General features: G+C 38.6%; 1 protein-coding gene across 1 annotated transcript; it reads right to left on the bottom strand.

The window, feature by feature from the left end:
* Positions 1 to 4925: 4925 nt before the first annotated feature.
* On the bottom strand, positions 4926 to 21124 carry LOC121886987 (elongation of very long chain fatty acids protein 6-like). Its single transcript, XM_042397474.1, has 4 exons — positions 20814 to 21124; positions 14342 to 14473; positions 10162 to 10313; positions 4926 to 6202 (listed from the first exon to the last, which is right to left on the bottom strand). The coding sequence occupies exons 1-4, from the start codon at positions 20906 to 20908 to the stop codon at positions 5772 to 5774; spliced, it is 810 nt and encodes a 269-aa protein (XP_042253408.1). The 5' UTR covers positions 20909 to 21124; the 3' UTR covers positions 4926 to 5771.
* Positions 21125 to 25172: the final 4048 nt, after the last annotated feature.

Genomic DNA, 25172 nt, shown 5'->3' with positions numbered 1-25172 from the left:
GTTGCAGTTGACAGTAGAAACCACAGGGGTGAACACGGCGTGTTTCTGATGCTTTACAACAGGAATCATAATGAACAGACCAACACGAGGGCGCTCACATCGACCCATGACAGAGACAGAGACAGAGACAGAGAGAGAGAGAGAAAAACAGAAGCAATAGTTTTGGCACACATAAGTACACATAATGACAATGTTTTCAAGTTTACCAGTGTTGCAACGAGTAGGCCTATCAGCTATCAAATCCTGAAACATTACAGAGAAAACATTTCTCACATTCTTCACTTAAAATGCCTTCTTAAAACAGTATTCAGTGCTGTTTTATAGTAAAATACAGGTTTTACAAAAGTGGAAGAGGTACAAACAGCTAGTACAGTGCTTCAGGCTACACTGGCAACATGTTGGTGGTAAAAATCAGATTATTGAGAGAGGGGACAACTGATGTGTGCTGGTAAACTGAAACCAAAGCCTTATTAAAATCCTTTCTCAGAGCAACGCTTGCAGCAGGAAGGCAAGTTCGAGACAGATTTGGAGGCTGTCCTTCAAAAAAAAAACAACCGACAGTAATTACAACTACATCACTGGACACACAAACAGTAACGCACACACATACAATGACTGCGAGAGGACGAATGTAAACATCAGCTCCTCCACGACGAGAAGACACCGAGAGGCTGCCATCGATTGAACATACAGTAGTGGTCGGACACGACGGCAGAACAAACATCTTCACGTGTTTGTTTGCGAGCCAGAAATTCCCTTCAGTGCACATTTGTAAGCTTCTGCTACACTACAGTATGTGCTCACACAGATAACGTGCAGTGGTTTCACCTATCAGCATCCGCTATAAACGCATGTCTTCATAAGATGGAGAAGCATCTTTTGAAATGAGCATAAAACACAGGATTTAAAGAAAAGAGGACGGTATGAAATTATGCTACACATAACACAAATTAAACACTTTTACCTAAAGCTTCTCTGGACATTACTACGTTCATGAGTTTACAATTATCCTCCATCTCTTAAAAGACATAGCTCGCGATTTTCTATATTTTTCTTACTGTTAACAAATCTCATGCACAGAGCCAAACTGTGTGTGTATCTAAAGCCTGATATATCTCATTCCTCTGTGCCACAGACCTCTGTTGTTGTTGTCCAAAAACTATTAAAAACTCATCAGTAAGCCACACCGCTGCACTGGGTGACATGATCCTTCACCTCGAAGAGTTCGGGAATGTTAGTTTGTTTAGAAACGGCTCCAAAGACTAATAACAACAATCATGTTTTCAGTCTCCAGAGAGTAGTTCTGTGTAAGGCAGGCACACAACCTTTTGACATTGTTCTATATTGTAAATTTCTCAAAGATCTTCAGTACAGAGTCGAGAGGTTGTGATATGCAGCTCAACAAGCTAGCAAACCTCTGTAAACAGAATCCACATTCCCGCACATGCTCAGTGGTGTCTCCCTTACACAGAATTACTCCCCAGAGACTGAAAATATGATTTATTAGTCTTTAGAGCCGTTTCTAAACAAACAAACATGACCATGACCTTCGATTCGAAGGAACATGTCCCTAAGTGCAGCAGTGTGATTCACTGATGTGTTTTTAATATTTTACAGCACAGAGAAATAAGATATCTCAGGCTTCAGATACATACGGTTTGACTCTGCACATGAGATTTGTTGATAATAAGAAACATATAAAAAAATCACCAGACTGATCTTGTAACATTTAAGAGGCAAAATGGTGTCATGATCAGTTTGTCAGCAGGTATAAGGAATGTGAAAATGCATGAAAGCATCATTTGGATGGAAAGAAGAACAAATTAAAGCACAATTAAACTGCACATTCTAACACAAACACTGTTACATCTAACATGTACACTTTAGATCTGCTGGAGAATGTTATATATATTAAGAAAATAAATAGATTCTCCTTATTTACAATGGACATCTCCTGTTTTCCCTCTAAGCAGCTCACTGAGCGCATCACAAATGATCACAACAGCCCCGTTATTTTCTATTTCAGCGTATCATTTCACAATCAGCACCTCAGAATATGCGACGCACGTTAACGCAGAAGCATCACTGAATCTCTTGTGTTTTTACAGTCCACATTTTTTTTTTTTTTTTTTTTACTACAATATATAAGTTGAATCAAATTATTGTTCAGTAATTACAAAGTCACCTGATCTACCCCGTGTGTATCTACAGTATTCATTCAAATTATCTGTACAGCACACAAGGAAAGGTTCAACACTACTGGGGAAGAAGAGCAAACACTAAATACATGTGGTGAAGGATGAGTATAATCACGTACATAAAATGAAGAGGGCAACCTGCTCCTTTAACTAAAGTTCAGGGGCCAGATGTATAAACAATGCATACACACAGAAACCATACATGCACCATTTCTGCACATAAAATTGTATTTTTTAAAGCATAAAGTGCTTTAAAGGGCTGCAACTAACGATTCTTTTCATTAACTATTAATCTGTCGATTATTTTCTTGATTACTTGATTAGTTGTTTGGTCTAGAAAAGGGTAAAAAATGTCAATTACAGTGTTAATCTTTCATTTTGATCACTTTTGTGTGCTCAGTTATATTATTTTTACATTATTTACCTGTTTCTGCCCTTTATTTTAACATCTGTTTCAATATAAGTGCTATAACTAGATCATTAATTAACTTCTGATGTTTAACGATGGTTTACAGGTGCTTTGGATGAATTATACATATCATAAATAGCCACAGTCGAGTGTAACGGTCACACAACACGGCGACTACTCCGGTCGCCGCAATCGGTGACACTACGCTCCTCCTCTGCTCTTCTTTTCATTGAGGAGTAATTAAGCGCGTGTTTACGTCTATTTATGGCTAACTATGGGCGTGAAGTCAGGTTTGTACATGTAGGTCACGATAATTGAGATTCATAAAACAGAACTATGTGTAAACACGACAATCTGATGAAAAGAGCGTTAACAGAGTTTCATACATCTGGCCCCAGGCTGTAAATGGCTGACACCACCTTTTAAAACACACTTTAACCATGAAGGTGAGATACAGACTGTGAGTTGCTCATTGTTTTGTTATCAGGTGAAGTGAATAAGGCAAAATGTGCGTACAGTATGTAAACAGGATTTCTACATAAGGACAGAAGGACTAGAGCTTTAAACAGAAATGTTAAACATATTACACAATCCATTTCCTGGAGGCAACTTGCTCTGGGACGGCTTTCAGCTGAGGAATGTGTTCATTACTCAGATAGTATCATTTGAGAAAGTGCTTGTGTGGTTAAAGCAGACACTGAAACTCAACTTCAGAGTTTTTTTGTTTTTTTTTAAATAACACCTGGTGAAAATATATCAGCCACACAGCTCAGCGACATGTGACATGACCACAACTCGCAGCTTATAAATTTGTGTGTAATATGTGTGTGTTTGTGTGGTGGGTGATTGTTAAAAACTAAAAAAATTGAGAAAACATTCAGTTATTTCATTCAGTGCTTTGTGAAGTCTTCGTTCCCTTTTTGGTTATACTACGTTCACTATCCAGTTAGACACAGATGTGATAGGGCTAAAATGTGACGTGACGTTGGGTTGTGTGTTCACAACGTTTCCACAACATAACAGAGAGCAGCTTTTTCAAAAATACTTTCATCCATAAAACACCATTTGGACGTTAATAAGATCCTAAACGTAACTAACTTATGACTTATAACTCCGTTTTGGGGAGCTTTGATAGATCACCTTGTAGTTCATTCTCAGCTACAGGAAAATAGTAGAAATTAAATAATTTTCCAGGACAATACAAGATTTTCCAGGACATTTTTCCATGTGTTTTCCATGACTGGAATAATTGTTCAACTGTTTTCCAGGTTTTCCAGGATGTGTGGGAACCCTGACTACTACTACTACCACAAATACTATTTAAAAAGTTCTAGTTGATGATTTTGGGGAATGCAGTTATTTTCTTTCTTTATGAAAGTGAGATAAGAAGATCGCTATCAGTTTCACATGTGCCGAGCTGGAGACAGGAAGTGGTTAGTGTAGCATAGCGTAAAGACCGGAGGCAGAGGGAGACAGCTAGTCTGACGCTCACTGATTAACATGTATCTTGCTTGATAAACCTGTACAGAAACAGAAATGTAAAAATGACAATTTATGGGTTTGTGGGGCAGTTATGTGCTGGAACTGTTTCTTGGTCGCGTGCAGCTTCCCCAAGTCTTGTCGCCATGTTTGGTAACAATACAGCACCCACTGTATCTGGCATCCAGAGACAGTGCAAAGCAGAACTGAGCGGGTGGATAAACTCTTCTTGTTCATTAAGAAATAGTTCCAAAACTCCCCTTAAAGTTACAGATTGTAGTTTTTACATTTCTGTTCATGTTCTGGTTAAACAAATAAAATAAAATACAGGTGTTGTACAGGAAGTGTTGTAGATGTTTAGCCAGTTTAAATGTTCAGTCTTTATCACAAACTGTATATAAAGATGGATGTAGTGAGGTGTGACATCACCCATTGGTTTGCACTGGAGCCGGTTTAAAGCCCAGAGTTGCAGCTTATGGTCGGCGCCATCTTTTCAATTTGGTGCCAGGACCTTCCAAATAAGGAGTGTATTTCACGCTCTGGAAACACGCCTCGCTACCTTGGACCCAAGCTAACAGTAGCTCACTGGGAACACTGAACGGTGCACGCTTGGGCTAACGTTAGCTACGTTAGCTAAATTGTGCTAACAGGGCAGGTATAGTAACATCAAGTAACATTAAACTTAGTGAAATATTGCGACAATAGTCCGACTCAGTGCGAGTCCCGTAGACGGGGAGAGCAGCAGGTGAGCCAACTGTAAATCACAGCTGTCAATCAACACCCACATGGCAGACATCAAAGCTACTATAAGCCTTCAAATCTCATTAACGGAGCAATAATTATCAAAATGACCACCAGCGCACTTATTAGAGGGTCTGAATTTAGCGATTGAGTCCATAATGACTCGTTGAAAAAACATTATTGACTTGTTATTACTAGAGAGAAGATGACACTAGCTGCATCTAGCTGCCGTCTGTGGAGTTGCACTTTAAGGTTCTTCCACATTGGCTTCAGCCTCAAGTTGTGGTAGTTGTTGCTTGGTCTTTATGCAAAGCTAAACAAAACACGTCCTGATTCAGCGTTTAGTACATGTCTGTACTTTACGCTGAGTCATGACTGATATTGATCTCTTCATCTCACTCCTAAAGAAAGTAAATAAGCATAATTTCCAAAATATTGACCAATGCCCTAACAATGTAAAATTCACAAGTGCTTTTTCTAGTTCAGAGATCTTATGTATACATCAAGGATTCCCTTTTTCATTGAAACATGAAAATTTGTTAACCACCTCTGACAAACATTTGGCCCTCATATGGCTGTTTTTATATACTAGTCATGAGTTTATGCAGCCAAAGCAATAATTTAAATGCAGTGAGAACTATGTTAAAACATTGCATTCCTCCATCTCTTTCTTTAATTATCTTCCTACATACATTACTCCCAACTAATCACAAGATCATATTAAAATGTGCTCTGTCTTTCCTAATGCTGATGTATCATTGACGTATCATTGTTTTGAGCTACAGATGCCTATCAAAAGGTCGAGTGAAAATGTCATAACAAGAGGAGGATGCAGCAAACAGTTAACTAGTGCAGTTGTGACTCACACATTCATGGCCCCTCACTGTTGGTCATTTCTACTTATGGCACACTTTGATGTGAATGCAGAGCCCAGTACAAACATGCTACTCTGCCTTGGATCCTTTGTCCACAGAGGAGCCCTTGAGGTATGTGTTGTAGAAGAACAAGGCAAAAAGGACCAAGTAGCTGAGGTACATTAGAGAACCCCACGCAATGTTGTCCACATAGGACGGACAGCGCACCTCATGCATCCAGTGGTACACTAGGCCCAGCACGGCCAGGCCCATCACCATCTGCATGATCTGGGTGGCCGTGATGATCATGGCGAAGGGACGAGGCACCCGCAGTCCAGCCGCCCGGGCTGCGTAGTAGGTGTACATGAAAGAGTGAACTAAGTAGTTCATGGTCATGAACCAGCCGCCGCCTGCCACCTGGTCCTTGTAGGAGTACCAGGAGTAGAGCAGCACGGTGATGTGGTGGTACCAGTGCAGGAAGATGAGACGCTGCTTCCGGAGGACGATAAACACTGTGTCACCTGGGAGAGACGAGGGAGAGGAAATCGTTCAGTAACACGGCTGGGTTTCTTATCTCGAAGGATAAGGCTGGCGATTTTCTATATTTTTCTTATTGTGAACAAATCTCATGTGCAGAGCCAAACCAACAATGTGTGTGTATTCAAAGCCTGATATATCTTATTCCTCTGTGCCGTAGACCTCTGTTGTTGTCCAAAAACTATTAAAACACGTCAATGAGCCACATTACTGCACTGAGTGACATCATCACAAAGAGTTTTGGACACTTTAGATTGTTTAGAAACGCTCCAAAGACTCATGATAGTGATCACTTTTCAGTCTCCAACAACAGAGGTCTACGACACAGAAGAATAAGATATATCAGGCTTTGGATCAACACACATTATACTTGTAAGTAGGATGAGTTCATCGTTGGTTTGGCTCTGCACAAGGGATTTGCTGACAATAAGAAAAATGTAAAAACACTTTTTTTTTTTACTGACTGAAATAAGAAAAAGCTACCAAAAAGTACCAAAAACTACCAAAAGCTGGCATCAAATATCCGGTCATATTTGTAATCTTGTTTACTTCTTTCATCAGAAAGTTCCTGCTTAAAAATTTTACAAATTTTACACCATTATGTCTAGACAAAGTTCTTAAATGTCTGATTGCGTTTAGATAACATTTGAGAACTTTGGCTTCTTTTGTTCAATAAAAAAATGAAGGTACTGAGAAAAGTATCTTATTGTATCTGCAAAACAATAAAAGTTTAAACTGATACCCTCACATGTACAAAGTACATATTTCTACTTTTATGGGGCTTTAGACTGCATTATCATTCATTTCAAGGACGTTTGTGCCTTTTTGACCCTGTCCTTTATATCTTAACATGAAGATTGTAAAAGCGGAATTTCGCCTTTTTTTACAGCAGACATTTTGACTTGTCATAGTAGGAAAAGCACAACATTAACAATGGCTCCATTCTAGGGCTGCATCTAACAATTATTTTCTCTATTAATAGATTAAACATTTGGTCTATAAATGTCAGATAATGGTGAAAATGCCCTTCACTATTTATTAAAGCCCAAGGTGATGCCATCAAATTTCAGTTATAGTCACATAAGACAAAGAAAAGCAGAAAATCTTTACATTTGTGAAACTGGAACTAGGAAATGTTTGGCGTTCTTGCCTGAAAAATTACTTAGACGTTCAATAAATGATCAAAATAGTTGCAGATTAATTTTCTGTCAATGGCCTCCTCTGTTCCAGTTTCCCGGTGAAGCATCTAAATGGAATTCAACCGTCATTATTACACCTGTTCTTTTCCTCACTGTAACATATCAAAATTCCTATCTGTAATAATGTCATTTCTAAGATCTGAGAACACAGTTTCACCCCTTAAAAGAAGTCTGACAGGTTAAGAAACTCAAGCAGTCAATCGGCTTTTAAACAGAAACCTCCGAGATAGTTAAAACTTGTTTGAGAGAGAAAATTAAGGTGAAATACATCGAAATTTACAGACCGTCTTCCTGGTTTAACTTTGACCTCCTGTATTTACCCACACTGTTTTCTTATGTGATGAGTGACTATTAACAACACTTCTGGGCCGCTCATTTTCTGTGTTACCTCCAAATAAAGTGGTTTTCTTAACCTGAACTGTTGGCTTGTTTACAACCCGTCTGATCGTCTGACTGTGTTGCAGTCATCTCGCCAAATGTTTCCAAATCTCAACCGTTACTCTGGTGAGTGCAATGTTTGCCAAACCTACAAAAATAAGTCCTGATGTAATAAAGTGGAATTATCCGTTAAAAGTCCATCTGCGTAGATAAAAGTAGGTCTACTACAGTTCATATCCTGTCGTAAACGAATGGCCTGATCAGTAGGACGATGAAGACATCCTTCCTGTCTGCAGCTGAGGAAGCATCGCCTGCTTCAATCATGCACTAATGGAGTTTTCTTGCCACTTCAGCATCTGCCTCCATTTCCCAGAGCAATCAGCTCTCTGTCGGACAGAACAGGCTATATTACCCTGCAGACACAGAGATAGCATCCCCACCCTGAGAACCAGCTAAGATAACTGTTTACTGATGGATTTACTGGAAAGTTTAAGTGCTTCAAGGAACATACCTCAAGAGTAAAAAGATTTGGTCGCTCAAGGTTAAAGTTTATGACTGTCTAAGCATGTAAACGTCCTGTAGGTCTCATGTAAGCAGCCTTTTACAGTCTGTGACGTTACTGCTACTCCTTCTGTTTCAGGGAAATCTAATCTACAATGGATTTCAGTTAAAGTCCTTTTAGGTAATTATCTGACATTACCTGGAGGTCTGTTTAAGAATCTCATTTTAAATTGTTCCCAGTAAACATTTAAAAGATGTGTGGATCTTGAGGTTAAGAGTGGGCTAAATGTAGTTGAAAAGTTAATGATATTTTAGACGCTAGGTTATATATAACTGGTGTTTTCACAGCATTTCAATGACCCTATTTCAACATGTATTCAGGCCCTACGTCACACTGGAATATCGCCATTTAAAAGCTGCAGAAACAATGGTTATATTTAGGGACCGAGCTCAAAAGGAAGAGGACTACTGTAAAACCCTATTGTTTGTTTCTTTCTTTCTTTATTATTACGCCACTTCAGACCTAAATTTGACCCCCTAAACATGCTCAAAAACTCACCAAATTTGGCACACACATCAGAGCTGGTGAAAAATTTGATAAAATGTAAAAATTAAACCCCAAAGTGCCAAAATGTGCTCTCTAGCGCCACCTATGTAACTAAAATGGCCACCACGGCCTGTACGAATGTCATAGAGAGATCAAACCAAAACTCAATTATTTGTCTCATCAAGACCTACAAATCATACACTGACACCCCTGACCTAAATCCAACAGGAAGTCCGCAATTAGTCTTTTTAAGACTTTGCCCCAATTTTGGACCCTGAACAAACACTATCTCCTCCACCGAGGACGTTAATGGTATCAGATTCAAACTTTAATAGATGACTTATGACACTAAGCTGAAAAAAGGTTGTTAAAAACTTTGTAATAACTTGAACGGTTTGGATTTTATAAGCCCTGAAAGTTGCAGTGCCACATCACAGCCTACAATGTAAAACAATGGGGAGGCATGAACTTTGTGTCAAACAGAGGCTTCCGATGTCTAAACTATAAGTCTGACCACTTTCAAACCTGTATCAATGGATTCGCCACGAAATTTCCTACTAAAATATGATTTTTAATGTAAGATTTGGCCAAAGTCATGGGATTTATAAGGAGATTTCACAAAAAGCGTACTCTAAAATCCTCCTCTCCAACTGCTCCTGGTGATGTCACTCCCTCAGTGCTGTGAAACATTCCGCAATACACACTCATAAAATCACAGGAGGAGCAAGAAAAGACTTTAAAACTCACACTCTAATATCTCAAAAACAATAAAAGATAGAAAAAACATGTAAATTCAAGATTTGTAGGTCAAAGTCTCGTGACTCATTTAAAGTTCAAATGAAGTCTGTATCTAAAACTATGTGGAAGCAGTAAATGTTCAAGAAGGTGTGGGTTCGCTCACACTCTCCATTTAAATATGTGAGTATTTTTCTGTGTCCAGCTGCAGTTATTTATTGTCTCTACACACCTGACAGTACACATGTCAATCAAATCAATCTTTCAAAATAAAAGCACACCACACTTGTAAGAAATATCCCTCATTTTTAAAAAGCAAAATGATCTGATCCCGACAGGCCAGAGTGCGAGGTCCCGACCAACGCTGCTTGCAGCTTTAACTAAGTTTAACATCTATAAAACGCTCACTTTTCAATCAAATTTAGCTTCATTTTAACCTTGACATCAACACGTCTTTCGAACTTGTCAGTATCACTTCAGCAACTACTGTGTCTGTGTGTAATGCTGCTTTAATGATGACATATGCACACCTTCCCCGGCCAGTACAGACAACTATATCAGGAAAGATTGCAGGAAGCCTTACCCAGCTCGGGTGCCTTGCTAAGAACAAAGGCGTAGGCCCAGAATTTGCTGACGGGGGCGCTGTAGAAACTGTTGTCACACACCGACTGTTTGAAGCCGCTGGTTGTGAGGACGTGCATCATGTACAGTCCGGTCCTGACTGCTCCTATGATACTGCAGAGGGGAAAGACACCATGCAAACACATTAGCATACAAATAACAGTGATGTTATTCATCATTGGTGGAAACAGCAGACCCCACTTTTTGAGCCTCCAAGAATCCTCTTAAAACAGTGTCTACCTTCCTGAACTGAAAACTGAATGTCCAAAATGACTTTATTTCTCAGAGTTAATGTTTGTGCTTCTATGATGCTGCCAATTCACCTGATACCTGTAGTAGAGTGCATAAACTGTGACCATGTTACAAAACTTTGGCCACATTTGAATTCATAGCGAAATAGGTGTTGTTTAATTTAATAAAGTCTCACCTTCCTTAGTTATTCTTGCAATTTAACAGGCTATTTGAAGGTTACTTTGTTGTCAGCAGACAACAGTGTCACCCTGAAGGCTTTTCACAACAGTTTTAATCATCCAATACATTAGTTTTTATCACTCTAGGAAGAACAGTCTCAGTCTGGCATTCTGTTGTGTTAGAGTGGAAATTCACTAATTTTACACTGTCACAGTGTGTTTAAAGGTATGTAAGAATTATGTATTATGTATATATCAGTTTAAAACCTTAGACGTCTATATATTGTGTTACAGAGATATCTACTTAAGCTAGCATGCTAACCAGCTCGTAATACCACTGGTACCTCACCACTGGCAATAGTGAGTCACTGTAGGGTCCAATCTGCCCTAAGCTAACATAGTGTAGCGTAATGTAGCGGACACCCCAACTTTCTGGTGATACGCTGCCCTCATCTGATTTGGAGTGTGGAGTATGAAGTCAACACTTCTTACATATTGTACTTTTAAAAAGTGTTGGGAAGCACTGCTGCTTCGTCACACTACAAGTTTGGGTTTGAAGTTAGAGAGAAGTGAGGTCAGTAGAGCTTTGTATCCCGCTCAAGGCTACATTAGCCGCTACTAGCATAACACACCCGAATCTATGACCAAACTGTTGGTGATGGAGGTGCATTGTGGGTAATGTAGTCTTGAAGAATACATGGAAGAAAAAAGATTATATCTCTGGTTCTGCTGCGTCGTTTATGATCCTTTTTTTAAAAGAAATCTGAAAAAATCTGTCCATCATGAGTCTGATGCTAAATCTGTGGAGCGCTCTTTTAAAGTGTAATAATTCTGTAGGGGCTGAAAATGAAAACATCCCATTTCGTCAGCCTAAAACCTAAACCTTTTTACAGCACACGGCACTGTTTCTCATAAAAACACTGCTGAACCATGGCGGCAGTACATTCCACATGTGCATTGTTCCCGTCTGCAACGAGCCACAAAGACTCAACGTTACTCATCCCTGTAATGGCAATAAAACTCTCTAAGAGCCCTGCGGTCACAGTATACTGTAATCATAGTTTTTATCTGCGCAGCAATCCGAACACACTTGAGAACTTGAGAGGGTGGAAATGACTCATAAGGATTAGCTGCATTCTGCTAAGATTTATATTTTTCAAGAAGTTTACCAATTGATTTTAAGATTTGTTATATTCTAGTTTAGCTCAAAGTTATTATTGTTTTGTATTTTTCATCAGTTTCTATTTTCATTTCATTTTTGTTTTCAATTCAGTTTAGTTTCATTTAGTTTCCCGAGTGGATTTGCTCATTTCAGTTTCATTTTGTCTAGTTTCAGTAATAGTTTTATGGGTTTTTTTTATTATAGTTTGGGGCGTATTTGTCAGGGGAAAGATTTTGTCAGGGGAAAGATTTAAGAAGTTCAGACTATGTTTTACAATAAAAACTTTGTGAAGGCAGTTGACTCACAGTCATGTAGACATCCTGGTCTTAATAAACATGCATCGATGTCTCCTCATGCTTGATGTGTTGACAAATTTGACCAAATTGACAAAAACTAGACATTTTCTGTATATTTTTATTTTATTTGTCAGTTAGTTTTGTAAGTCAACAATATCGTTTCAGTTAGTTTTCCATTTTTTTCTCAAGTCTAGTTTTTATTTTATTTTTAGCTAACTATAATAACCCTGGTTTAGCTAAGACTTCTCTTCGTTGCTCTGCAGAAAACATTCAACTAAAAAACTATGAATGGAGTCGCTGTGTGCAGTTTAAAATGAGAGACTCCCTCCATCATCGTTATTGTCTCGATACGTCCATCAATGATGAATCCAGGAAATATTCTGATTTTCAAATCTGTAAAAACCATTGACTGTATATAAATACAGACAACGCGTCTCCACTTCCTACCGCTATGCAAAAGTGAAGCAAACTTTCTCCTTTCCGGGAGCTGCCATCTTGCTTGAGTGACGTCATTCAGAGCCAGAGTCTGCGCTGTCAATCATGATGTAACACCTCATTTTTATATCATCAAATAGCTTGATAAAAACTAACTTATCAGAAAAACTGAGCATGTGGACAAACATTAGAGTGAGAAGAACTACCTAAAATGACAGAAAGCATCTTTGGGGAAAAATTTATTTGACGTGTACTCTGATTTTTTTAGTTTGGCTCATGTCCCATTCGCTAACATGGAGGGGACGTCCATATTTATATATGTGGCGCCGCTCTATGTGGGCAATTCCTCTCATCCTCACTCTAATACGGATTATGTTCATAACAGTTTCTAATTCACAAGGTCGTGTAAAGTCTGTAGTGCTACAGGAAAGACAGGAAAGAGACCCAGTAACCCGGGACACCCGGTCTTCCAGTATCATGTCCTGTATGCATGACAGCTGAGGGGTGGAGAGGCCAGGTTGTGCCCACTGCTGTGGGATTAAGATTAGAGGGAGGGCTCAACGCTCAGGACAGAAGCCAACTGGGTCACAATCTCTACAAACTCTCCTGGCAGCGATTACATTTCAGGCGCCACATTTGGATTTTTGTGGATCTTTTTTTTTTTTTGTTTGTTTGTTTTGTTTTGCTTTGGACGCAAAAGTAGCAGCTGCTTTAAATATGAAAGTGTGGTTTTCAAATGGTAATTGGATTTCACATAAATTACATAATTCACCAGGGTATTACTGTAATCCAGGTTCTCTCATATAATGACATTTAAATAAAATATAGCCTTCTAATTCAAAAGGGCTTAAGTGAACTCACAGCAATCTATAAAGGCTAAAAAATACATAAATCAGCATCATAGAAGCACATTTTCCCTGAGGTGAGACACACGATGAGTGTTTTAGCTTAGCTTAGATGTAAAGATCTTTTTTTTTCCTATAAGTTGACAGTACACAGCTTCAAATCCAGGGAGGAATGTGTCGATGACATTTGCGTCATCTGACTGGTTTTCTCAGAGTACACGCTCTCTCTCTCTCCCTGAACTCACTCGACCCCGCTGACATCGACCGCTGCGGAAAACGTCATCGAGATTCCGACGGTGCGATATTAATTGTAATTGAGGAAACAATTTTCTCTGAATGGTTTCAACGCTGCAATAACATTACAAGATGGATCGTGCACACAGGAGCATTTTCATAATATCTTAGACGACAGTGAGCTTCAAATTTTGTGCATATAAAGTCTGCTCCATAAAGAAATGACTTACATCTAAGTTACGGTTAAATCTTAGGTAACATTTTCCCGTTTACAGACACAAACTGCTCTCCCCTCAGAGGAATGAGACTAAACTTTGCTTTTCACACCTCCAAATTATTTTGTGCTCCAGTAAACAGGAGAGAGCTGCAGGTCACCTTCACACTGCTGCATCCTTTGTTCTCTTGTTAGACCTTCATACAATAAATGTTTGGTATCTTTGTTTGAAAAATGATTTAAACGATTAATGGGAACCTCTTTCCTGCAGATCCCCCTATAAAGCTTTTTAAAGCAGTATATGAACAGTTAATAAATGGAATAAATGGTTTGTAACACACTATAATGTAGTTATAAGAACCTATTATACAAAATATACATTAATAAACACTTATATCTGCAAACAACTACATTATAGTGCATTATATATAAGATTTACTAAAGGGGGCCTTAAAGTAAAGTGTTTCCAGTTAATAGATTGTCAAAATTGGTGTTGATGAATCTGTTGAAATAATAAATTGATGAATCGTTTCCGCTGTCACTCACCTGAAGATGGCCAGGCTGAGTGACCACAGCACTAGCGGGCGTCGCAGGTTCAGTTTTGGTCTTTCCCTCATGAAGTGCTGACCGCCGAATACGAGCGCAGCATACAGGCCACAGAACATGAACGACTTGCTCCTGTGGAGGAGAAAACACACATCGCAAATACGCTCATAAACACAACAGAATAGACTGATAATTAACAAAATATTTCATGTCATATCAACTCAGGACCTGCAAACAATATGTGTTATTTTTAGCATAGAAGGAATAAACAAAATAATACAAACACCTAAATATAAAATACAGAAAAAACTCACAATATCTTTAATAATACCGTCAGTGTTTATAGACTGTATGGTATTATTATGGTGTATTAAACTAGAATATCGCTTCTCCTTTATTGTAGCCGTTTACTTTGGAGCCGCAATTATTAGTCAATTAATTGATTAACAGAAAATATTCTGATAATTGATAGCAAACAGATTATCTTTGGGGTTTTGGACCGTTTTCGGACAAAATATGACATTTGAAGGCATCGCTTTTAGACACTAGGATATTATAATTATAATTTTTCACTATTTTATGACAATTTAGAGATAATTTACCAAATAATTTAATTAATAATGAAAATAATTATAAGCTGCAGCTCTAGTATGGTCTGATTCATAGTCTCACATGTTCTTTGATCTGATAGTTACTCATTCTTTAAGCAAAACAATTTAATCAACGATTAATTAATCAATAATGAAAACAGCTGCAGCTCTATTATACTTGTGTGTAAAACGTTTACAGCCTCCAGGAAATGAATCAACTAATCAACCTGCTTGATGTTAATCTCAACAACACATCCTTCTAAATCTCAACAGTGCACATCAGCTCCTCTGTGACCTTCGGTTACTTTGCATTATATTGTATTACTATTAATATTTTAACATCTATTGTGCTCTACACTTTTTATTCTATAACATGAAACATTGTCAAAGCACAAATTGCAAATGTAGTACAGCTGCAACAAACAATTATTTCTATTATCAATTAATAAGCAGATTATACGTTTTGTCTATAAAATGTCACAGAAATGCTCGTTACAATTTGTCTTGTTTTGTCTGACTGACATGTTCATTTTACGGTTATATATTGTACCGTAATGTTTCAAATCCTCACATTTGAGAAGCTGAAACCAGCAAATGTTTGGCAGTTTGGCTTCAAAATAAATAACCGACTTATTGTTGAAGCTGTAAATTGCAGCATATAACACCTGCAAACTTGTGGAAATTTTACTGATAAAACTACAACTGAAAACATGTTTACATAGTAAATATATATATATATATATATATATATAGAATACTGGCTATTTGTCTTACAAGTAATCAAATAAAGGATGACAGACGATGACCTCTCCTGTCATCCAGCCTGACGTGTGTGTGTGTGCTGTACTTTGAACTCCATCAGGCTACAAAAAGAGGAAGAGGATGACTTCCCCCTGACAAACAGCCCTGTTAAATCACCCTAAATCACCTCAGTCAGACCCTGACACACAAGATGATGATACAGATGTAGTGCTGTTGCATAAGAATATTACACAATTAGGGTGAACGGACCAGACCATTGCAATTAAAAAACAAATATGACATGATGTGACTGTCTGCAGACCGGAGCTGTTTGTCTAGTTGATGCACCTTGTACAGATGCAACATATTGTTTTCTTTTAACTCTAGATTAAAAAAAACACCTCTTTTATAAAGCTATCATCCGCTCTGGGAACTAGCAGTTTATTTATCCTCGTTTGTAATCATTGCAAGAGATTAAGCAAGAGATTAGTCGTTGACACACTGACCATTTAGAGCGCCACGTCCGAGTGATGAGGCAATTTTAACTGGGCACTGCTCCTGCTCTGGCTTATCGGCAACCACTGATACCATTTCAATTACAGCTGGCACCAAAACATGTGGTGACAGAACAGAAAAGGTCGACTTCTGAGCTCAGGCAGAAACGAGATGAAAGTTAACGCGTGCGTCACGAAACTGCTGCTGCAGCAAAAAGTAAAAATCCTGTCTTTACCTACAGTCAATAAAGAGTCTGTGTTTGAATTACATCTGTGAGGCTGCATGCATGTGTGTGTGTGTCAGAGGTGGTTCGGGAATAGAGCAGATGACTAATCCAGATTGGCACAATACATATTAGACTGAGTAGATGCTGCTGTTGCTGCTGCTTGACCCAGTTAAGGCTACAGGGGCTCCTGATAGCCGATGCCAGTCTGTCCCTGCGAGATGCAGAAAAACCTGCATGAAGCAGCAGATTCTCCTGGTGGGAACTGAAGGTGTTAAATATTTAATAAAGCTGCAGATAATCATTATTTTCCATCCTCAGTTAATCTGTTGGGGTTTTTTTTTTGGATTAAATGAATGATTGTTTAATCTTAAGTGAGTCTCTGTCATTTTTATACTGATGGTGATGATGTCGGATGTTGGTCAAAGTAACAAAACTTGAAGGTGAACGTGTGTAAACATGCTGCCTTCAAGTCAAAAGTCAGGGCTTCAGCCTGCTCTTAACGCAATTTAACCTTTACATCATCCTCATGATGATGTCACAAACAGCCTTTGCTGCTAAGGTTGTTGATAAGGCTGGGGTTAAGGGTCTCGTTCAAGGGCACCTCAGTGGTGGTGATGAGGGAGGGTCCAGCAGCCCACATTTATCCTGCTGGTCCAGGGGGGGGTGGGGGGGGGATTGAACCAGCGACCCCCTCCAGTCACAAGCTCACTTCGCTAACCTTTAGGCCTCCACTGCCCTATATATAAGAAGTCAAATCTGACTACTATAGTTTGTTTAGCCTTCGGAGGCGGAGGAAGCTTCCTGAGGCCGGCCAATCAGAGCGGAGTGGGCTCATCAGGAGATGGGCTGTTACAGACAGAGGCTGAACTGAGGAGGAGGAGCTGCATAAAGGACCAGTTTAACATTAATAAGGAGTTTTTAAACTGTAAATCATGCTTCAGAATAAAAATATAGACCTGGAAATGACAGTTGCTGATTCATTGAACAAATCGTTGCAGCTCCAGGCGAAACATTTAATGCTAGCATTCTTGCACAATAAATTACAATTAACTAACGATGAATCAGAATTACGGTCTGTCGCTCCATTACCATGTTACCCAACAGTGCACTAGTATCAGATTGACACCCGGAGTCCACAGATAGCTGAGTTATCAGTGCATCTCTAATGAAGACCACCTACACTTCTTTAAAATAAAATATAACCTTTGGGGAAATAACATCCTGCCAAAAGGTCATCTGCTAACTAACTTATCTAAATCCTGAAGATGAGGTGTGTCTTTATCAGGGTGGCTTCAGACCTGCAAAGAAATAAAGAAGGAATTTGACTCTGGTGCTCAGTAGCTCTTCCAGGAACGAGAGATATCTGAGTGTGTTTGTGTAAGACTGACGGAGAGCGTCGGGAGAGCTAATGTTGCAGGATAAAAGGTGTGCGACTCATTAATACTGCCTGAAAACAGGAGCTGACGGTCAGAGGATGCCTCCCTCTCTGAGTAACGCAACGCTGGCTCCTCTTTAATTACTCCCACAAACTCTGTCAGTGTGTGTGTCCTCTAAAAGTTGACACTGAATGTCTCGTCTAGAGCTGCAATGAAAACAGTCCATTAATCAATTAGCTGATAGGCAGGAAATTAATTGGCAACTATTTTCACAATCAAGTATTTGCTTTAATCATTTTTAAAGCAAAAAATACCACAAAATTAACTTATTTGAGCTTCTCAAATGTGATGATTTAATGCTTTTCTTTGTTATATATGACAGTAAACTGAGTATATTTTGGTTTTGGACTGTTGGTCAGACGAAAACAAGACATTTGAAGACGTCACCTTTGACTGTGGGAGATAATAACAAGACATTTTTCACCATTTTATGACATTTTATAGATATGATCACTTTTTTTGTCATTGCGTTTTCTTCTGATGTGACGTTACGTGTGTCTGTGTTGCCTTTTGTCTTTGAGAACATCCAGAAACATTTTGTCGACTACTTGTTTACGTCACGTCTACGTTTGGTTCTTGTGTTGTGATGCGTCTTCATGTCAACCAATCAACTCCCGTCCCCGTACTGTTGAATAGTTAATTATCAGTGAAAATACCAAAGATGGAAATAAGTCTGGCAACGTCTGATATGTTGTCAATAAACCTACAATAATCATCCCTAGTCTGATCAGATTCATAATACATATTCATTGATCTGATATTTTATCATTTAAATCTTTATTTTGCCAATTTTAGACTGTAAAGTTCTCGTCCGGCTGTTTGCGTTTAGAGAATATTTAATATTGAAGATGTTCGGTTTCTTTTGTTAAATGAAAAAATAAGAGTGTGTATAGTGTTGTCCTTTTGTTGAACAACAAAAAATGTATCTCATTAATTAACAGTTCTGATAATCAATTAAAAATTTATAAATCATTCACAAAGCAAAAATGTCAAACATTCAGTGTTTCCAGCTTGTCAACAGGGAGGATCTGCTGCTTGTTTGTCTGTTTTACTGTATTTACTGTAAATATGATACTTTTGGCTTTTGGACAGTTTGTCAGACAAAAAAAGGAATTGCAGATGTTTTCTTCTGCTTTTTTTATATATATTAAATGACATTTTATTGACAGAAGCATCAAAAGAGACACCTGAGCTCCCCTATGAGAGGGCCGAGCTCCACCTGAGCCGCTGCTACAATTTCCTTCCTTTATTGCCTAAAAAGTTAATCTAACGAGGTAGATTTATGATTAAAATGTACAAACAATTGTGGAGCTGCAAAAGTAAGTTAATTGTTTTTGTCATCTAAGCAAAAATGCCAAAAAAATGGATGGTTGCAGCTTCTGAAATTTGGGAATTTTATGGTTTTCTTTGTCATACGTGACAGTAAACTGAATGACCATTACCGTGACCTCTACGAAATCATAGCAGGCGTTTTTCACTATTTTCTGAAATTTTATAGACAAAATGATTAATCAAGAAAATAATCTGCAGATTAATTTATAATGAAAATAGGTGCAGCCCTGGATAACTGTAGCGTTTCTTGCGTAAGGATTGTGTCACCTGTGGGGGGGTCTCCTTGATCTCACGTTTTCATTGGTTGCGTCAGAGAGAGAGAAGAAGTTTCAGGTGTATTGGGTAAGTGATAGCAGATAAGGTGAAGGCTCAGTCAAGATGTTTAAGTACTCCAGCTCGAGGTGTGTCTGAATGGCTGAACATCAGACCCTCCTTTTATGGCAACTGAGTGCCTTTACAGCAAAGTTACGCCACTACTCAGCAGAAGGAATGCTGAAGTAGGTCCAAACATTACACACACACACACACACACACACACACACAAAGAAAAAAAAAACACAGCCAAGCTCCCCTGCGATTATTCACTTGTAACTCTTTCAGGTGTCTAGATTTTTTTTTTTATGCTGCTGTGTGCACAAATGTGGAAATTTAAGCTGGTTTGGAGGAGAAATGGGATGCATCTGGCTGGCGTTGCACTTTCTCCTGAGCTTTATGAGTCTTCATTTGACAGCTTAATTCGTTCTGTAACAGCTGTATTAGGTTTCGGTCTCGCACAGCTGAATCAAAGTGAAGCTAAAAGAATGTGGTCTTACTGGGTTTCCCTGGAAGACTGCTGGGTGAGGGATCACTCCCTCTCTCTGCAAGATGTTTTATTGGACACTGACAAAGGTATTTTTTGAGAGCAGTGATTCCACATTTTTGCTTTCTGTTTGTTTCGGTGACATCATTTGTGCTGCACATACTAGGCCACCTCTCTATTTTCATGTTTTAAAACAACAGTCAGGTGCCCGTATGAACAGTGAAAGAGGTTTTCCTCCTGTTCATACTGGCTATTAAAAGATCCCCTTCAAATGTGCTTTCAATGTAAGTGATGCAAAATCCAAAATGTGTCCACACAGTCATTTTGTGCAGAAATGCATTTAAAAGTTGATGTGAAGCTCATATGAGGCTTCAGCAGTCTGAGTTAGTCACATAAAGTGGATATCTGCCACATTTACAGTCTTTTTAGCATCAAATTGAATTGTTATTAAAAGGCTGTTGTTCAGCATGTCTGGCCTATGGGAGCACAGATGAAGTCATGTCGTGCATCCTCAAGGACGTTTGAATAAAAGCGGGTAAAGGGGGGTTTCCCCAGCTTCTTAAGCTGTCTTTGGCTGATTTTAAGTGGGTTTTTTTTAAGTGAGCTGCGACTCATTAGTGTGCATTATAATGTAGGAAGATGTGAGTCATTAAAAAAAAAAAAAACAACAACGTGAGGCAGGCAGACAGACAGACACCGGGTCCGCATGGCGAGCAGCCCTGACAGGACATGCAGTACAGACGGAGCCCCCCACCCACAACTGTCTACCGGAGAGGAGGAGGAGGAGGAGGAGGATATATTTTCTACTTCTTTTCTGGCATTTCTACATGCTAATATTTCCTGCTCTACTCACCAGTTCTCCTGCATCCATTCCAGGGCTCGTCTTTCGTCGAAACGCCGCTCGAAATCGTACTCCGCCAGCGGGGAATTGAGCTCACTCTCGTTCATCTTTCCTCGGATTTTCTTCCTCCGGGTCCCGGACGTTTCTGGAGGGTTTTTTTAAGGTGAGAAGTCGATGTGAACAGGCCCGCTGACAGGCTACAGTCTGACTGCGGCTCGTTTATCCAGCTGATATTAGCTGGATGTCACCGAGAGGATGCGGTGCCAGATGCACTTCCCCACTGTCACTCACTGTGATGTTAGCTTTCAAGCTAGCTAAAATCAAAAAACGCGTTTCCGGTTAGGGCTTTCAACATAAAACCTAAACTTTGAACTCAAAGGAATCAATAGATGAATCGATCAAACTATAGAAACCTGTTTATATGTGAGTAATTATTTATTTCAAAATTTAATTAGATGCACCGTCTCGTTTACGAGGTGGTTGTCAGGCACAAAACATAAAAGTTGCAACATTTAAACAAAACAAAACACATCAATTATAATACTGACAGTACATCACACAATACAACTACACAAAACAATCAACATAGTGACATCAACATGGACATACACATAAGGGCTCTCACACACATCTGATACACGTGTCATCTGTTCAAAGAATGAACGAGAAATAAATGAATAGATCAAATAACATTATGTCAAAGTACTGAGTCTACTTATCAACTAAAATGAGGTTAAATACAATCAAAAACAAGAACAAGTAGATTTAAGGTATACAAATGAAGAAGTCTTGAAGTCATGGAAAGAAGTAAGCGATCAGAGTGAGTTAAGCCAATTATTTCAGTCTCCCAATTTCTTTAACAATTCTAGGCACAATTTTAAAAAAAAGGTTGTGTGAATATGATGATCTGAATGGAACTAAAAGCTGTTTTAGGTCATCGAGATAGAAACGTTGCGATACCAAAGTACCTGTAGTATTAAAAGTAGTATACTGTACACTGTGTATATAGCACTATACCTATATGTACAGTAGGTGATGTCAGGGGGTGGGGTGCATCCCCCTTGTTAGCAAAATGACCAAAATGCATCCCCCTCGTTAACCTGCTGTATTGTAGCGTATATACTATATAGACTAGTGTCACCTTCATGATCAAAGGAACGAGTAATTATGGAAGAGCGAGAGGATCATAGAAACACACTGATGGCTGTACTATTCCTATAATATTCCTTTAATATTTCTATCATCATTCAGTAGCATCTGTGCCACTGAAAATATACCCCCAGACCAAGCCACCTCTGTAACAAAATATTTTAGGGGAGACATGACTACAGATATAGTTTTTACTATAGATGTTTGGTGTAATCTGGGAGTGGAGCAGGTAATATGACTGAGGAAATTAACTTGTACTGACTGCACCATGCTCAGCTGCTACAGTTACAGTTCATTTGAGGTCAAGTTTGTACTGTCAAAACTATGGTGTGTTCTGAAAAATAAGCAAATAAGCAGTAAATGTCCACATCCAGTGAACACCATGTTGAACACTGTCAATATTTCTGAGATTTTACAGACTAATTAAGTACTAATCAAGTACTCAAAAAAAACGAATCATTAAGTAGAGCCCTAAAATTAATTCTGAAAGGTAAACGCACCTATTTCCGGTTTGTCTCGCGCTAAGCACTCCAAGCTTGACTTAGTGAGAGCACGTTCTCTTTCTTGAGCGCGCGGTGATGGTGGCGTATGGGGGGGCGGGGCTTATCTGTGACGTTTTTTCATCTGTTGAGAGCGTTAACACTGCGAGCGTTGACCCGAGCCGCTCCCACACAACGGCGGCTCCAACTAAATGAAGGAGTGAATGTATTAATTGATTCTGTGCAAAACTAGCAATTTGAATTAATTTCATGTGCATCAGAGATTAGTTTTCCTTATATTTTTATGAACTATTTATTCCTCTGTTGATTCACTGTCTGTAGGCTTTTTTTTTTTTTTTTTTTACATTTTAACTAACTTACATACTACTAGACATTTTTTGACAAATTCAGTGTTTTCTTCTCCCTGATGCTTGGCCATTGCTCTATTAGCTCTTTGGTTGTTTAACTGCACACTTTTTAGGTTGAGGCTATTTAACAGCGAGTGAAGGCTCTGCGAATACAGCTTGTGTTTATGTTGTCAGCGTGCCCTTATCATCATGAGAAGTTTATATTTTAAATAACAATATAAACTTTAAAAATGATTGTTTTCTTCACATAAATTAATGAAATGCTGAGATATAGTGTGTATATATATGTTTAAGTTCTCTTACACCCCTTGATTTCAAGAAGGCCTCGCGACCCCCCGTGAAGATTTGGTGACCCCTGGTGATGGGCGGGAACCCCAGGTTGGGAACCAGTGCCAGAGTTTTTCTGGAAGTTCAGGCTGTTCAAAGATCATCAATCACACATTCATTACTATGACACCTGACAGATTTTAATGCTTTATCACACACTAATTATAGTTTGTTTTATTTCATTTGACTTAATCTTTATTTTGTTTCTTGAATCTGTGTTGTTGTGGTGTTTTTGTTTTGTTAATGTGACTGCTGTATGATTTCTGTATGTCAGTAACAAGAATCACGGTTCATTAAACCAATTTGAATTAAAATGATTAATAAACTTTTAAAAAATCCACAGACAAGGATAAATTAATTGAGTTTTTGGGGCACTTAGTGGAAATTGGTGAAGAGGGGTTTCTTTTGAGAAAATATATTTTATCTCAACATAACAAACTTGGTTTTTTTTTTTTTAGATTACAATATCATTATTTTATGATCATGAGTAAACTGTTTGTCTTTGTGATAGGGAGCAGTAGGAAACACTTCCTCTGAGTGCTCTTGAATGCAACCCTTGTCTGTTTGCCAACCCCTCCCTTCCTATCAATCAGGCTGAGGGTAAGACACCTCTTAGCTTTCTGCCTTCCTCTCGCTCCTGACACGTACTCTGATGAAAATATGTGGGCTGATATTTGCATTTTAAAAGCTACCTTGTTTTAGATAGCTAACTGTGATTTATTGTTTTAGCCTAGTGCTCCCCGTGAGTCTTCCTGGCTGTCGACCTTTCCATATCACAGTGATTAGGAGGGCCCAGATAACTTTAAATTGATTTTATTGTGTATGCAGATGGAGGGCTATATTAATTATATGTAATCTTGTTTGTAGTTCCTTTTTATTTCTTTAATTTAGTGGAGCTCAGTGCCGGTCTGCTGGGGAGGCTTCACTGTTAGAAACTTCTGTTATTTTTCCATCAAAATGTCAACAGTATAATCCTGTTATCCTTAAATGCACTACATTACTGTTAATTTGGTTTGGTGAAATGGCTCAGACGAAAGATAACAGTATTTTACACTTTGTGGTATTTTGCATTGCGTTCTGGGAACACAAACAATAATAGAGAGTTGGGACATGTCTGCCTAGACAGTGGAGTATGATTTTTCACCCATTTACATCCAGCAAATCAATAAGTGAGGTCATTTTTGGTTTGCTTGGTAGCATAGTAACCTGACACGCCAGATGGTTTGTCACACAGAACCATCTGGGAAGACTTCTATGGGATCTGTTTGGAAAAAGGGCAGGCACTTACCAGGTGATTGGATGAACCATCTGTCTATCACCATCTTACATTGCGAGGCAGCTGGAGACATAACACTGATTGGCACATAAGCACAAGCACGTAACTTGATGCATGATAAGATGGATTCTCATGATCTCGCGAATCCAACTGCCTTGCAAAGTAAGTAAGCAAAGGCGAAATACATCACATTTCCAATCAGTTTGAATATTGTTATATTATAAGCCCTTCTGTCATGGTAATGATTTGGTATGATGCCATCTGATCACAACATCAAACAAAATAAGCTATATTAGTCGTGTATATTTCTGAGGCCGGTCCAGCCATGCAATTAAAAGTCCAAACATGAAAATCTAATCTTGCTTACAGTTGGCTGTGTTGCATGTTAGCACAGTGCATAGCATTGCTGTCTTACAAACACTATATTGTAGGTTCAATCCCCTCTGGAACCAATGTTAGTCTTTTGTAGAATTTCAATACTATTCAGCTTCCAGCAGTCACACACATTTTTTTTTCATTTAATTAAAACAATGTTTTGTATGTTGTTTTATGATAACAATAAAATTAAATCTATTGTCTGCATGTCGGTAAAAGTGCGTTATATCTTCTACAAATAAAGCTAGTGAATTTGATAAAGCATCCATTGTATTCTCAACTCACTTCATGGGTTCAAGGTTCATTTAAATTGTCATTATACAATGCAGGATTGCACAATGAAATTCAGTTTTAGCCCCTTTTCACACTACACACATAGACAATGTATTTAAATTAG

Source organism: Thunnus maccoyii, chromosome 20 (genome assembly GCF_910596095.1).
Source record: "Thunnus maccoyii chromosome 20, fThuMac1.1, whole genome shotgun sequence".
Lineage (NCBI taxonomy): Eukaryota > Metazoa > Chordata > Actinopteri > Scombriformes > Scombridae > Thunnus > Thunnus maccoyii.
Note: the sequence above shows the minus strand (reverse complement) of the source record. Positions and strands in the feature narration are given on the sequence as shown.